Source organism: Malus domestica, chromosome 17 (genome assembly GCF_042453785.1).
Source record: "Malus domestica chromosome 17, GDT2T_hap1".
Taxonomy (NCBI): Eukaryota; Viridiplantae; Streptophyta; class Magnoliopsida; order Rosales; family Rosaceae; genus Malus; species Malus domestica.
In genome coordinates, this window is record NC_091677.1 from 34,568,778 (window position 1) to 34,585,187 (window position 16,410).

The window sequence follows — 16,410 nt, forward strand, 5'->3', positions numbered from 1 at the left end:
CGCCCATCTTGAACTGCAAATTTAATTTTACTGCAAATTTAGGTGATGCGGTATAATTGCCCACCCCGCTCTGCATATTTAAATTTTTCTGCTACTTAAGTGGTGCGGTACAATCACCCATCTTATGCTATATTGTTTCAATGAGAGTGGTGCGGTACAATCGCCCTCCTCATTAAAATCTCGAGCATGAAGTTTCAAGTGCTTATCATTTTGGCTTGAAGATCAAAATGAAAAATTTGTAAGAACCAGAAGTTATAACATTACATTCCTCCAGAATACATATTATTGCAAGTTCTTGCACATCTCATTTTTCTTTCAGAAAAGAAAATGGTGAACTTGACAAATCTTGATTTTGTTGCCCTGGATATTACTGGGAAGAATTACCTTACGTGGGTAGTGCATGCCAAGATCCATCTAGAGGCAGAGAATCTTGGAGAAACCATCAAGGAGGAAAACAATGCATCCTCTTAAGATCGGGCTAAGGCCATGATCTTTATTCGTCGCCACCTTGATAAAGGACTGAAGGGCGAGTACCTAACTGTTGAGGATCCATTAACCTTCTGGAAGGCACTGAGAAATAGATACAATCACCAGAAAACAATGATTCTTCCAATGGCTCGTTATGAGTGGACTTACCTAAGAATCCAGGATTTCATGACAATGGCTGAGCACAATTATGCAATGTTTATAATTAGCTCCCAAATGAAGCTTTGTGGGGAAACCATCATTGAGGAAGATATGCTGGAAAATACTTTCAGCACCTTTCATGCCCAAGGCTTTACTGAGTACAACCAGCAGATATATGTGCTCCTTGTGGCTGAACAGAACAATAAGCTCCTGATTAAGAATCATCAGTCCCAACCTACTAGATCGGTACCATTCCTAGAAGTGAATGTTGCTTCCCTTGAAGTAAATACCCCATCCTCTCGTGGTAATAATTACAAACGAGGATATGGCAACAAGCGAGGGCGGTGGAACGGGAAAGGCAAAAACTATGGTGTCCAGTTTCAAAACCAGGTTCTAAGGCATAATTCGGGCCCGAGCTTCAAAAATGCAAATCGCCAAAAAGGCAAAGCTCATATGAATAACACTCATAGAAATCCTGAAGGAGTTTACCATAGGTGTGGTGTCAATGGGCACTAGGTGCGTACCTGTTGTACCTCAAAACATCTGGTGGACTTGTATCAAGTCTCCCTCAAGGAGAAGGGTATCGAAACCAATTTTATCGACCAGGCTAAACCGATGAATATACCTGATCTAGTGTTCGATTTATCAGGGCAATTGAATACAACCTACCTGGATGTTGCAAACTTCATTGTGGAAAGAAGGAATGAAGTGTATCGGTTCGATTGAATCACTTATATTTGATGTACTCTTATTATCTAAATTTGTAGCTTAAAGCTCGTATTTTCAATTCAATAAAAATGACATTTCAGTTTCCTTTTATTATGAATAAACTGTTTTTTTAACCATGATTGCCTTACTTAGAGAGCATGGATAAAAATTATGGTTATTGTCAAAACAAGAGTAATGGCGGAGATATTTATCTTGCAGACAGCACAACCACGCATACAATACTTCGAGATCGAAAATATTTCTCAAGCTTGATGCTTACAAAAGTAAAGGTAACAAAAATATCAGGCTAATCAGATGTAATTGAAGGCTCAGGAAAAGCCCAGATCATGTTACCAAATGGAACAATATTGTCCTTACAAAATGTATTGTATGCTACTTGATCTACTCGAAATTTGTTGAGTTTTAAAAACATATGTTTAAATGGATACCACATTGAACCGAAAAGTGCATAAAATGTGGAATATCTATGCATTACCTCCAATGATACCTAGAAGCGTATATTGGAGAAGTTGCATGGTTTATCGAGTGGATTGTATTATACATACATAAAGACAATTGAAGCACATACTATCATGAACCAGAAGTTCATTGATTCAAAAGTTTACATGCTTTGGCATGACCGTCTGGGTCATCCAAGATCCACTATGATGCGTAGAATCATTACCAACTCTAATGGACATCCATTGTTGAGCAGACACATTGCTATCTCAAATGATAACCCTTGTAAGGTTTGTTTTCAAGGGAAGTTGTTAATTAGACTATCACAACTAAAGGTTGATGTTGAATCCCCATCATTTTTGCAAAAGATTCAAAGGGATATTTATGGGCCTATTCAACCACCTTCTGGACCATTTCGACATTTTATGGTTTTGGTTGATCTATCTACTCGATGGTTACATGTTTGCCTATTGTCTACTCGAAATGTAACTTTTGCGAGACTTCTTGCTCAGATAATTAAGTGGCGAGCATAGTTCCCAGATCATCCTATTAAGTCAGTCAGATTTAATAACGCTGGTGAATTTACGTCTTAAACCTTTGATGATTACTGCACGACACTGGGCATTGATGTTGAACACCCTGTTCCTCATATCCATAATCAAAATGGTTTAGCAGAAGCCTTTATCAAGCGGCTTTAATTAATAGCTTGCATTCTGCTCATGAAAACAAAATTACCAGTCTCTGCATGGGGACATGCCATCATACATGCTGCATCATTGGTTCAATTGAGACCCATAGCCAACCACCAATACTCATCAATATAACTCATGTTTGGGCATCAACCAAACATTTCATATTTACGAGTTTTTGGTTATGCTATTTATGTGCCTATTGCACTGCCACAACGCACTAAAATGGGACCTCATCGCAAACTGGGAATTTATGTGGGGTTTGATTCACCATCTATCATTACATATTTTGAACCCTTGACAAGTGATATGTTTACAGCTCGTTTTGCGGATTGTCACTTTGATGAGACAGTCTTCCCGTCATTAAGGGGAGAAAATACTGTTTCAGAAGAACGGCAAGAGCTGACATGGGTTGTACCTACCTTATCTCATTTTGATCCACAAAACACTCAATGTGAGAATGAAGCGAAAATAATATTTCATCTTTGAAGTATTGTTAATCAAATGCCAGATGCATTTAATGATGCTTCGAAAGTGACAAAATCTCATATACCAGCTACAAATGCACCTGCAAGAATTAATGTCACTGTTGGACAAAATAAAGTGGCAGCAAATGATTCATCCAGTGCACGTCTAAAGCATGGTAAACCCCATGTTCAAAAGATTCAGCCCCTCGAAAGAGAAAGATGAGGGCACAACTGAACCCAAATGAAATCATTCAGGAAAAGAAAATGAATGACAAATCCCCAATTCATGATTCTGAACTTTTAGAAAAGGAAAATTTCCTTGATGAGACACATGTCCCTGAAGAAACAGAAGTACATGAAAGCAAAGAAATCTCCATAAATTATTCATGTAATAACGAATTGTGGGATCGAAATGAAATAATCATCGACGACATGTTCGCATTCGCAGTAGCCGTTGAAATCATATTAAGCGATGATATTGAGCCCCACTTTGTTGATGAATGCAAACAGAGACAAGATTGGCCTAAGTGGAAATATGCAATCCAGGCAGAATTAAATTCCTTGGAAAGGCGAAGTGTTTTTGGACCGGTAGTCCAAACCCCGCCTGGTGTAAATCCTGTGGGTTACAAATGGGTATTCACAAGAAAATGCAATGAGAAAAACGAGATTGCAAGATATAAAGCACGACTTGTTGCACAAGGTTTTTCACAAAGATCTGGAATTGATTATAAGGAGACATACTCTTTTGTAATTGATGCAGCTATGTTCCGTTACTTAATAAGTTTGGTAGTTTCAGAAAAAATTAACATGCAATTTATGGATGTCATCACCTCGTATCTATATGGAGAATTAGATACTGATATATATACGAAAGTCTCAGAAGGACTTAAGTTGCCTAAAACGACTAACAAACCACGAGGTATGCTCTCAATCAAATTAAGGCGATCATTGTATGATCTGAAACAATCTGGATGAATATGCTATAATCGTCTTAGTGAATATTTGATCAAAGAAGGATATACTAAAAATGTCATTTGCCCTTGTGTGTTCATTAAGAAATCAAATTCTGGATTTGCTATAATGGCAGTATATGTCGATGATATGAACCTAGTTGGAACCCCTAAATAGCTTAATAAAACTGCTGAATATCTGAAAAGCGAATTTGAAATGAAAGACCTTGGAAAAAACAAAATATTATCTCGGCCCTGCAGATCGAGCATTGTGCTAATGGAATTTTGGTCCATTAATCAGCTTACGTTGAAAAAATCCTGAAGTGATTTGGCATGGACAAGGCTTATCCACTCAGCACGCCAATGGTCGTTCGTTCTTTGGACATTAAGAAAGATCCATTCCGTTCAAAAGAAGATGATGAAATGGTCCTTGGTCCAGAAGTACTATATTTGAGTGCAATAGGTGCTTTATTGTATTTAGCACAATGTACTATACTAGAAATAACTTTTTCAGTCAACTTGCTAGCAAGATATATCTTTGCTCTAATAATTCGTCATTGGAAGAGAGTTAAAGATGTATTGCGATATCTTCATGGGACAACAGACATAGGTCTCTTCTACTAAGACAAATCCATAAATGACCAGATCCTTGTTGGATATGCAAATGCTGGTTTTCTCTCTGATCCGCACAAAGCCCACTCACAAACTGGACATGTGTTCACTAATGGAGATACAACAATTCCATGGCACTTAACAAAGCAAACATTAGTTGCTACATCTTCCAACCACTTGGAAATACTTGCTTTACATGAAGCAAGTCGTGAATGTTTTTGGTTAAGATCAATGATCCATCATATTCGGAATTCATGTGGTCTACCTTCAAAGACAGACACTCCAACTGTCATTCATGAAGATAATGCAGCTTGTGTTGCCCAAATGAAGGAAAGATTCATCAAGGGCGATAAGACTAAACACATATCTTCAAAGTTTTTCAGTATACATGAGCTTTAGAAGGCTAAAGTTATTGAAGTCAAACAAATCTGTTCCAATGAAAATTTGGCAGACCTATTCACCAAATCTCTACCAAAGTGCACGTTTCAAAAGTTAGTGCAGGGTGTCAGATTATGTCGGCTTACCAATAAGCTAAATTTGAAGAATGCGGAATCAAGGGGAGATACATTTCAGGGGGAGTATCCATGATACATACCTGTTGTACTCTTTTTCCTTTGACTAAGATTTTTCCCACTGGGTTTTTCCTATCAAGGTTTTAACGAGGCAACATATGCATACTTAACAGTATATCAACAATCTGGGTAAAATTGTACTTTTTTTCCTTTGCTATGGTTTTTTTTTCCCACTGGGTTTTTCCAAGTAAGTTTTTAACGGGGCAACTGATGTTGATTTGTGGGAATCCAAGGGGGAGTGTTGTAAACAGTGGGAATGTATGCCCACATGCCAACAGTAATTTTCTCACATGCCTAATAATGTTGTTTTTGTTTGTTGTATAACAATCATCCACTTTCTGTAAACTAGTCACGGATGTTGTTGGATTAGTCACAGGTGTAATTTTCCTTCATTGTAAACCTACGGATGTAGCTCTATAAATAGAGCACTTCGCAGGTGATCAAGGTACAACAATTGAAAGAGAAAATTACTAAAAGCAATAATATCATTATTCATCCCTTCCTCTTTTATCCGCAATCTTTTGTGTTAGAGCTATGAAACAAAACAGTGTGATATTTCATACCTACTTCATTCATGTCCTTAACAAAGGTTATCTCTGTAACTTTTGTCTATTTATAACAATATATGCATTAAAATAATAAAATTTTAGAGTTTGTTAATTATCCTACTTCTTAGTCCGATACTCTACCAAACACTTCACTAAATCAATCCAGCTTAGTCTAGTCTAAGTCAGTCCAGCTTAGTCCTTAAAGTTAGTCTAGTCCAAAATAGTCCAATGCAACAAACACATCCTAGTGGGAAAGTCCGGCCCATATACGCTAAGCCCAGTTACCAAATTGGCTGTTTATACGCAACGCTAGCTGTCGGCGGAGGATTTGAAAGAAGGAAGACCCGGTTGAGCTGAGTTATCCACACACACAACACGAATACATAGGAGCAGAGCAGTGCAGTATGACGATGGCCTCACAGTCACAGTCACTCCAATTCTTTCACAGCCACATAATCATAAGAAGAAGCACTCTTCCTCCTCCTTCCCTTCCTTTTCATTTCCAGGTCCCCAAATCCCTATTTCTTAATTATTTTGTACTTTTTTACTCTTTCTTCTTCTTTCAATTTAATTAGGGCTTATCCATACTTGCAGTTGCAGTTGCAGGGTGGTTATACTTATACGCCATATGCTACAGTTGGCGTTGTACGCAGGAGGCCTCCCTCCAGGTTCTCTCTCAAGTATCAAACAATGGCTATGGCTATGGCCAATGCCAATGTGAGTGCTTCGCCTTCGCCCACTCCCACTCCGGAGGCACCACTTTCATTTCATTTCATTACACTTAGAGCTCTGCACAATCACTCACTCAATCAATAGAATGAATAGGTTTCACAACATTTGGTATGGTAGGTAATTTGGTTGTGTGATTTTAGGATGTAGAGCAGCCGCAGCTGCAAGCCACAGTCACAACCAAGTGCTTCTTTGACATAGATATTGGCGGCGAAGCTGTTGGTCGCCTTGTATTGGGCCTCTTCGGTCAAGTTGTTCCCAAAACCGTTGAAAACTTTCGCGCCTTGTGCACAGGCAAACCCCCCAAACAACCTTTCCTTATTTTTCCCTTTCCTTTCTAATTTCTTCTACTACTTCTTTTGCTTTATAGTTTATACTAATATTGATTTATTGTTCTTGTAGGAGAGAAAGGATATGGTTATAAAGGATGCTCTTTCCACCGCATCATCAAAGATTTTATGATCCAAGGAGGGGACTTCACTCAAGGAGATGTGATCCCTCTCTATCTCCCCCGTTCTCCCTCTCTAATAAATGCAGTAGGATCGGATCTCATTGGTTTCTAAACTAATCCAAATTTAAATGTTTTTACTTGCCGCAGGGAACTGGGGGAGTTAGTATCTATGGTTCCAAATTTGCAGATGAGAGTTTTGCATGTATGTTCTTGTCACATTTATTTCTAAATTGTTATTATTTCAATTTGTATGGGAACAAGAATTGTTAACTGAGTTGAGAATTGAGATCCTATCATTTGAGAGGCATTTGATTGTGAGCTGAAAGCGCTTACCATAATGACTTGAATAAACACTTGCAGTGAAGCATGTTGGTCCTGGTGTGCTGAGCATGGCTAATGCAGGCCCTGGTACTAATGGGAGCCAGTTTTTCATTTGCACGGTGAAGGTGAGATGGCTGCTGCAACTATGCAATCCTCTCTCTCTGTATCACACATTTAACTAAATACTTTTCTCTTACTTGGGTTTGAATTCTCGCCATGCTTTCCTTCAAATTCCAAGTCTATTCTTTATTTCCATCCGTTATGGTCAGCAGTGATTTTTTTGCAACTTGATAGCTGAGTAGGTGCAACTGCTTTGTTCGGTTACAGTCTGGTGGACAAGATTTTATTATATTATCTTCGAAACAACCATACAAAACTTTGAGATAAAATCTTTAAACAAGCCAATACAGCATATATGAGATTCATCAGCAGTTGAAAGAAGCACTGAGATGCTTATATATGCATGCACAAATGATTTTTTAAGGTTTTACTTCTATCTATGGATCAATTTGTGCTTTTTGCATCATCACATATCCAGTCAAAGTGGTAGACATTGGGATGATTGGAAAACACTCATTAGTTCGTAGTTAGTATTTTTATCACTGTTAATTTCAGCTAAAGCAAATAAGTGTCAGAAATGAAACCCTGTCCTTCTTGTCTGTAATTATTTAAAAACAAAAAAGAAAGAGAAGATCTACATGCGGTATTCTGTTCAGCCAATTTAGCTCTTTGTCGATTAATGGTTTTGGTATGCCTCATGTAGACTCCATGGTTGGACAACCGCCATGTGGTTTTCGGACACGTGATTGAGGGAATGGATGTTCTGAGGAAACTCGAGTCCCAAGAGACAAGCAGGCTAGATGTCCCTCGTTTGCCATGCAGAATAGTTAACTGTGGAGAGTTGCTGTTGGATGACTGATCTGTTTGCCTTACTCGGCATAAAGTACAACTGTGGGATGAAGTTTTCTGGTTTGTCAATTCCAGAGTTGTTCTTAACTATGATTATTATTCTTGCGATGTTTTTGGCTGTGAAATGAAATATACCAGACATCAACATTGTTCATTTCCGCCAAGTTCAAATGCGATTTATATATATAAACACCAGAGATGAAGGTACATGTATTCTGTTGGACTGAATACAGGGACACACTTATCCCTTTGTTTTTAGAACAGAAACTCACGGAGTCAATTACGTGAATTAATGCGGCATCCATTAACTGTATTGTTTTACAAGTGTATAACAACTTGGCCATAATTCGTAGGGATCCTTAACTCACTTTAATATGCCAAATTACCGCCAGCCCTTGTTAACTGAAATTTGGATTACAAGGTGACTGAAATCGTGACACAGTAGAAGACAAATATGCAACGCAATGGCAACTGTTTCAAGACGAGCTTTTGCCTCTCTCTTGTTACATCGACTCAATCTTCCAAGAATTATAAATACAAACCAAAAGGGATTTCTAAATCATAGAATCGATCTTGTACTGCATTTTCAAGTTTCAAAACCAAAGAGATTAGCACCACAAGGCACAAACTTGTTTGGGAGCAACTGACTTTCAGTTCCGCATTCATTTGCCAAACCTCCCCACATCATATTACATAAAGAAAAAAACTATGATTTTGCAGCTGGTGCCCGTATTCGGATAAAGAAAACTAGCAAGGAGGGGCTTTTGCAGAAGATATATGTATAACAATGTCGATGAGGGCATTAGGTTTCAATGGAAGAGAAGCATAAAGCAAAGATTAACAATACAAACTGCAAAAGTACTGTTTCAAAGTCAAAACTTAAGTCAAAGACAGATTGAAACAATTTATTAGCCTTAATCTGCCTTTTCTAATTTATTAACTGTGAATCTGGCTGCATACCTCACATGTAATAATAAATTCCATGTCCTTTCCAAAGCAACTATTCTACTGGAGGAGTTTGGCTCATTTCACTAAATACTCAACTGGGGATCCATCCGAGATGTGGTCTTCTAATTCATCAACAAGGGCATCATAACATAAACGATATTGCTCTGGTTTCTGAACCATTCCATCTCGCTGAAATCTGAATGTGGTTATTGTTTTTACTAAATCTAAACCAGGCATGTTCCCAGAAAGAATTCTCTGCAATGTATCATGAATGGTGCAGTACGTTCCAGTTCTCCCAACACCTATATTGCAGTGCACCACAATTGGGCTGCAGTCGGGTATGGCGGGTGCCACCTGATACATTACTCTTTTCTCAATTTCACGAACAGAAAATGTATCTTCGGGAACTCCTTGGTTAGGCCATTGAGAATACTGAATATGCAAAACAGACATTAGTGGTGAAGGTTCCTCTGAGCGAAGAAGAATGAGCAGTTAGCGCCATTTGCGGTATACAGCAGGAATACCCAAGGTGACGTGAATCTTCTTCATATCAAGCAAGGTCTTTGAAGTAGAGCCCAACCTCTAATCTGCACAAAGAAAGATGGACGTTCAACTACTTAAAGTCAAGAGCAGCTCAGCAAAAATTCCAAACAGACCAAGAATGAAGCAGTTCACTTACCATCAATAAACTCAGTCGAGATACGCAGCCCAGGCGAGAAGTTGGATTCCCACTCTCAGCTGATCCCCAGAGTGTCCCTGGACCACTCATGGCCACATTTGCTTGACAAATCAAAAAGCCTATGGCAAGACCTCAATTGCCCTACTTCTTCCTTGTGGCCGATCTCAAAGAAATACTAGAACTCGTTGACAGTTAGGCTCAAATCGAAGAACTTGCTCAGGTTTGAGAACCATACTATCATTCAAACTGTATTCAGGGAACACTGAGTATGAACGCATTTCATGATGCAGATCACCTCTGGAAAATGCGCGGGATGAGAAAGGTGAATCCCAACATATAGTAGTATGAATGGGACTTGATGGCTCTCTTCCCAGCTTTGGCAGCCTCACTGCATGATTCATGGCTACTTCCTTCTTCACTTGTTTCATGCAAACTCTGGGCGGGATTGTGTGCTTATACGTCTCAAGGAAATCCCGAAATAGCTCATCTTACAGGAAGACCTGCCTTGCGGCAAGTAAAGAAGAAAACTAGGGGATATGGTACAATTTCCTCTAGCATTTTCTCTTTTTATTGTTGGGATAAAAATTTGCTCTCTAAATTTATTTACCTCCTACTTAAGATAGGTTTAAATAAGCTCCAGAGGTAATTGGTTTCTTTTTCCTCGAATACTTAAACTCCAAGTCAATGTGGAGAATCTACATCAAATCAGGAAACAACTATTTGCTCGCCTACTCAGCTTGAGATTTTCTACATATTGCCATTTCTGCATATAACCCAACAGGTGTAGGAGTATTTGTAAAGCCAAAAAATAATTCCAAAATCCAGAAGACGACATGTGGATTTTTTTTTCCCAAGAATAGAAGATTGCCCTTATTAAATGGGTGGGGCCCGTAAATATTCTCAAGTGCACTTCAACATCCCCGGAGGTTTGAGCAGTTGGCTACGCCATCTCCAAGCTCTCATGCTCATGGCCAAAGACATAAAGGATACGATTAATCACCAAATATTATCTTTAATACATTCCTGATTGAAGATCAACTCAATCAATTAAGAAATCCTCATCACAATCAATCAATGATACTTTAACTGATAATCCCAAGATATCATCTTATAATTAATATCTTCAAAATAATTTTTTCCTCATCCATTTTACAGATGACTCACCTTGGCCAATTGGAAGCCTTCACTTGTAGGTTAGAACCTTACCATGGCCGGCCACCTCTTTATAAATACTCCATCTACACCATTTTTTGGTAAGCTTTTGTTACTCACTTAAGCCCTAAACCCTCTCTTGTTAGGGAAACCGACTTAAGCATTAGAGATCTATTGGTCAGACCCCCCCCCCCCCACCTTGTGGGCACGAGTGATCAAATGTGTTTATTGTTTTGTTGGTACAAATTTGTCAAGCTGAAGACGACGATTTTTTGTCACCATAAACAGTGAATGGCTGGTGGGGTGGGGCTGGTGTTAATTTGGACGGGAAAAAGGTTTAGTGAGTTTTTGTAGTAGTTGGATTCCGGCTACAAATCTGAATTTGGGGTTGATTAGTGGTTAGATCGAGAGAAATTTGGCCGAGTCTTGGATGAGTTAGGGTGGTCGAGCTACATGTGGGGAGGTGAGGGATAGCGTGACTGTGGGCAAGGGTGGATGGTGGGGGAATGGGTGGTGCAAAGGTTAGGAGTGGTTGTTATTAATTTGTTTTCTTTTATTATTATAATATTTATAATTTTATTAATTTTTAAATTAGATTTAAGAAACGTGGGAAGCACAAGGCCGAATTCATGGGGTCCACGTTTGTAATGGAGCCCCAAGCGTTCATCATCTTTTTGTCGACGATAGTTTTATATTTGCTAGAAGTTCTCTCCAGGAGTGTATGCAATTGAAGGAGTTGCTAAGAGCTTACGAACGGGTGTCTGGGCAAGCTGTTAATCTTTCAAAAAGTAGTGTGGCTTTTAGTAGAAATTTAACGGATATGGATGCACAGCTTCTGGTTGATTGTCTTGGGATGGAACGAGTGGAGTATCATGACCAGTATCTCAGTTTATGTCACGCTCCGACCTGCGAATAAAGACTATTCACGAGTTAGGGTGTGAGCCATATCTTAGCTATATAAATAAATTCTACAAATAAGATATGGTGGAAAAATTAAAATTAAATTATTAAAATTGATTGAATACGTAGCGGAATAACTATAGTGCACAAAATAATTCACAACAAAAAGTACCAACAAAATAATAATTAAATTGTAACAATTCTTTCGAATGCATGAAATATATGCAAATGAGATGGATGAATGTACTCACTCCCTTCTAATCCCGTCAACACATACCTAAGGCACCCAAGCCTGCATGTCCCATACCATGCTTATACCACTTGGCTTCGAATACCTTAGAATATGAGTTAACGCTCGTTCATCCCTTAACCCAATTTTTGTAATTAAACTCCCAGTTTCCACTTTATTAAACATGCACTTCCCCTGATGCCTAATTGTATATTCAAGCCCTTCTCTCGAAGCCTAACATATACATGATTTCATTATTTTATAATCAACCAATTTGTATACTCAAACCTTGCACACCACACCTGACATATATAAGGTTCATTATTTTATATTTAAGGAAAACTTCAGCCCTTGAATATTCTCACAACTTAACTGTTTACAAACTCAACACAACTCTTTTTCTTGCTTTGCAATACATATGTATATGTCATGTTCACATAGATATCACTACTCACATTTTATCTAACAAGCCTGCAAGCTTCAACATAAATTAAATTGATTAGTGACAAGCGTAGTATAATCATAATATTAATAAAATAATAACCTTAATATAAATGATAAGCAATATGTTACCATTTCCTCATTTTTTTATTGTTTCAATTTCATTTCCTCCCTCTTGTTCTCTTTCTTCATTCGCTACTTCCCCTTCCTCTTCTTTAATATAGCTGAAACTCTACATATGTAATAGGAGTTGGATTACTGAAAAACTTCCATGAAAGTGAGCGAAAGGAACTAGAGATGTTAGCCATGCAGAGAGGTTGGCAGAGAAGGCTAGCTCAACCGAACATCAGCCGTTCGAATTGGGGTACAAGTCAGCACATAGATTGGATTGTCGTGGATTTTGGATATATTATAGATGAGATGATAAGAAACAACTTTTGTTAAGGAAGTGTTTTGATTGGAGCTCTAAAAAATGGGGTTTTGGTACTCATAACATGGCTGTCCACTTTTCTGCAGGAATAGAGACTGAGTTGGTATTTTAAACATATTGAACGATCGCACTGTTGGATATTCCTAAAATTTGGATATATCATGGTAGAGAGACAGAAAAACAACTCTCCTGAAGAAAGTAATATGATATAATCTATGGGTGATGGTGTTTTGATCTGTTAAATACGCTAGATGAATTTCTATTTTTTGGATATCTTTCTTTTGATAGATGAAAATGATGGTGGTTTGATGGAGAGATCTGTTGGGTAAGGTCTCACATATTTTTCAGGAATTTGTCTCAGACTTTTTGTACATCATTCTCAAGAGAAATAAATGGAGATTTTTGATAGTTTGGTGGAACTGCTTCTCATGGCAATGATCTCCAAATGTAAATGCATAAACAACATAAGATTTAAGTGGTTTGCCAAATTGACTACATCCATTGGGTTTGCTTTCATTGTATTTCACTATATATGGGAAACTTACAAATATAATGAAAGATGGCTTAGAGCCTTCAAGAAAGATAAAGAGATAATATGAAAAGGAGGATGGCTTTTTGTTGGAGTTGTTCTCTTCCTTTTTTCTTCTTCTTTCTTCTTCTTCTTTCTTCTCTCTTCTCTCCATGTCTTCCGTTTGGTGAGTGCTCCTTCCTTAATAGAGATTGCATGACATCTTCATCTCCAAAGAGTCTCCACAAATGTGCCAATAGAAAGAAAGCAAGTGTTGTGCCAATCATTAGACATAAAATGTGTTCCAATAGAAACACACTAATTGTTAACCTAATCATCACCATGAAATGTGTTCCAATAACAAGGCAACAAATGTTGTCCTAATCCTTAGCAATGAAATGTTGTCCAATGGAAAAACAACAAATGTGAAGCTAATTATGAACTAATGAATAATATGCAAGATGTTCCTTGCATCAAAGGCCACGTGAAATGTTCTAACCACAATAAGTTGTCATCTTCCTTCATTTAGAGTGGTGAATATCATGCAAAGTGGACAAAAGCTCAAAAGCCACATTCAAAGTCTAAGGGATATGAATCCTACCTCTTCAAATTTTGGAGGGATGAATCATCACCAAACATTTAACTCCTAGATTCCTAATGAATACAAACTTGCCAACTCATCCTTAAGTAGACTTCCACCTTCACATTTAGAGTGGTGAGTAATCACCAAATCATTAACTCCTAATGTTACAAACTCTCCACCTCATCTTTGAGAGAAAATATCAAGACAAAATTACTCATTTAGTCCAACCTCAAACTCTCGGCCCTTTGTGAGGAAAATCAAACCAAACTCATTTAATCTCCCTTCTCCAATTCAAACTAAAAATATCTCTAATTACATATGAACATGAAATAGCTAGTTTTTGAAATAATTTGTAGCAAAAAAGATTTTGCATTTAAACTATTTTACATATCGAAAATAGGTTCTTGGACTTAAATTTAATTACCCACATACATACATATATACATATAACCATTTTTTTAATACGGGGTATTACAATTTACCAGTGTTTGTTGGTCGATCCAAGAAAGATACATTTGCATTTATTAAAGACCGTCTGTGGAAGAAGTTGAATGGATGGCATGGTTCCTTTTTGAGTAGTGTAGGGAAAGAAATTTTGATAAAAATGATGGCTCAAGCAGTTCCGTTATATACGATGCAGATGTTCTTGTTGCTGATAGGAGCATATTTATGCGACTGAGTTAGCTTGTTCTCATGCATTTATGTTGTTATTTCTTAATTAATTATGTATTTTAAGCTATTTTCGTGTGTTTGTAGGTCCATAGGCCTTATAAAGCAATAAGGCGCATTTTGGTGCATTTTGGGCTTGGAATGGATAGCACATGCATGGAGCAAGGTGGATGGACAAAATTGAAGACTAAAGAGGCTTGGAATGTGTTAAAAAGAAAGAAGAATTAATGTAAAAATGACAAAGAGCTCAGCAACCAAAGAAGAAACATGAGTCAAGATTACCTTATCATCATCCATGTTCCCTCCTTGCACTTAATTGCTACACTATTCCTTGTTCCCTCATCATTTCAGATTTCATGCATCATTACTTTAAATCATTTCAACACCACTCCATTTTACCTATGCTTTGCATCATTACTTCACTTTCACCCTTGAATCATTTCAACATCGCTCCATTTTACCCATGCTTTGCATCGTTACTTCACTTTCACCCTTGAATCATTTCAACACCACTCCATTTTACCCATGCTTTGCATCATTACTTCACTTTTACCCTTGAATCATTGCACACACACTCCATGTCCGCCTCCATTGCCTTGCACTTCGTCTATAAAAGGAAGTGTGTGTAACATAAATTTGGTTCATACTTTGTTAGAGCATTCACCACCATTTCAACACAACCTTCATCCCAACACATCCATTCATCTTCACATCCATTCCTCCATACAAACAAACCTTCAAACACTCACCAACACCTTGTGCCGTAGCAAAGGAAGGAAAGGAAAGTGCTTGGACGTGCTTGTTGTTAACTTGGATCGTTGGAGCGTTTAGGTGTTTTCTTTCTTTTGTTTCCAATGTTTAAATTCATTTTCTTTCGTTTTGTTGTGAACATGAGTGGCTAAACCCCTCTTGGAAAGGGGTGATTTCAAAGCCATGATTATGTGTACAATATGATTTGATAAATTCCAGTTATGAATTCTTGAATCATGAATGCAATTGGCTTAACTGTTTGATTGATAACTTATTTGTATTTGTTGATTAAGGGTCGACACTTAATTGGCATGCATAAATCCGATGCTAGAGTATAAGAAAGTTTCACATAATCGTTACAAACTTATATTCACAAGTAGTGAAGGTCACTTATAAACGATCGCGTTAAGTTTAATTCCTAGCATGAGTGACATGATGTCATAGTTGCAAGTGCTTTGTCAATGCTTATGATTTTCATTAAACGTAATGATCTTTGATTGTATCTCTATTATGATGTCATGTAGGGAACTTTTGAAGAATGTTTTGGGTTATCGAATGATGTCATCCAATCCATTAAAACAAGGAAAATCTGAGGGTTAACTAGTGATGTCACGGTTAATTTGGGGCATTGTCATTCATAATTCAATGAAGTATTAACTGGAAATCGAGTTGTTTGCATACATGTCATGTGTGGAGAAAAAACCTCTAGCTATCCCATCATCCATCTAATTTCCTAAATTTATTTTCAAACCTGTTTTTAAGTTCGTCCAAATCAAACCCCCCGTTACTTTCTTGTTTAAAATTCTTTTAAACTTGTTTTGTTTACGTTCTAAGTGTTTTGAGTCAAGTTCAAACTTAATTTTCGTCCAAAATTGTGTTTAGTGTCAGAAACTGCCTAGTTGGTGTTTTTAGGTAGTTTTGAGTCTTCTTAGCTTATGTTGAGTCTTGTGAACTAGTTTTGAGTATTTTGAATTTATCCTAACCCTTTTAAGTTTGTTTTTGTGTCTTTGAGTCAGTTTAGAGTCAATTAGCAATCCCTCCTAATCCCCGGCCTAGAACGATCCCTACTTATACATATA

The 16,410-nt window shown here is 37.6% G+C and overlaps 3 protein-coding genes across 5 annotated transcripts; 2 read left to right on the forward strand and 1 right to left on the reverse strand.

Moving 5' to 3' along the window:
* The first annotated feature begins 486 nt into the window (after positions 1-486).
* LOC103406052 (uncharacterized) lies at positions 487-1,143 on the forward strand. The gene has a single exon (XM_008345072.1). The coding sequence runs from the start codon at positions 487-489 to the stop codon at positions 1,141-1,143; it is 657 nt and encodes a 218-aa protein (XP_008343294.1).
* A 4,784-nt stretch (positions 1,144-5,927) lies between these two features.
* On the forward strand, positions 5,928-8,249 carry LOC103405974 (uncharacterized). Of its 3 annotated transcripts, none has more exons than XM_008345004.4 (7): positions 5,928-6,138; positions 6,227-6,349; positions 6,505-6,655; positions 6,764-6,852; positions 6,960-7,014; positions 7,173-7,258; positions 7,897-8,249. In XM_008345004.4, the coding sequence occupies exons 1-7, from the start codon at positions 6,037-6,039 to the stop codon at positions 8,050-8,052; spliced, it is 762 nt and encodes a 253-aa protein (XP_008343226.2). In that variant the 5' UTR covers positions 5,928-6,036; the 3' UTR covers positions 8,053-8,249. The 3 variants fall into 3 exon arrangements, with proteins under 3 accessions (XP_008343226.2, XP_008343227.2, XP_070673411.1); XM_008345005.4 differs by having other exon boundaries at positions 5,932-6,138; positions 6,233-6,349; XM_070817310.1 differs by having other exon boundaries at positions 5,953-6,138; positions 6,221-6,349.
* An 816-nt stretch (positions 8,250-9,065) lies between these two features.
* Positions 9,066-9,759, reverse strand: LOC103406051 (protein-tyrosine-phosphatase PTP1-like). The gene is made up of 3 exons (XM_008345071.1): positions 9,670-9,759; positions 9,504-9,572; positions 9,066-9,422 (listed from the first exon to the last, which is right to left on the reverse strand). Exons 1-3 carry the CDS (start codon positions 9,757-9,759, stop codon positions 9,066-9,068), a joined length of 516 nt encoding a protein of 171 aa, XP_008343293.1.
* Positions 9,760-16,410: the final 6,651 nt, after the last annotated feature.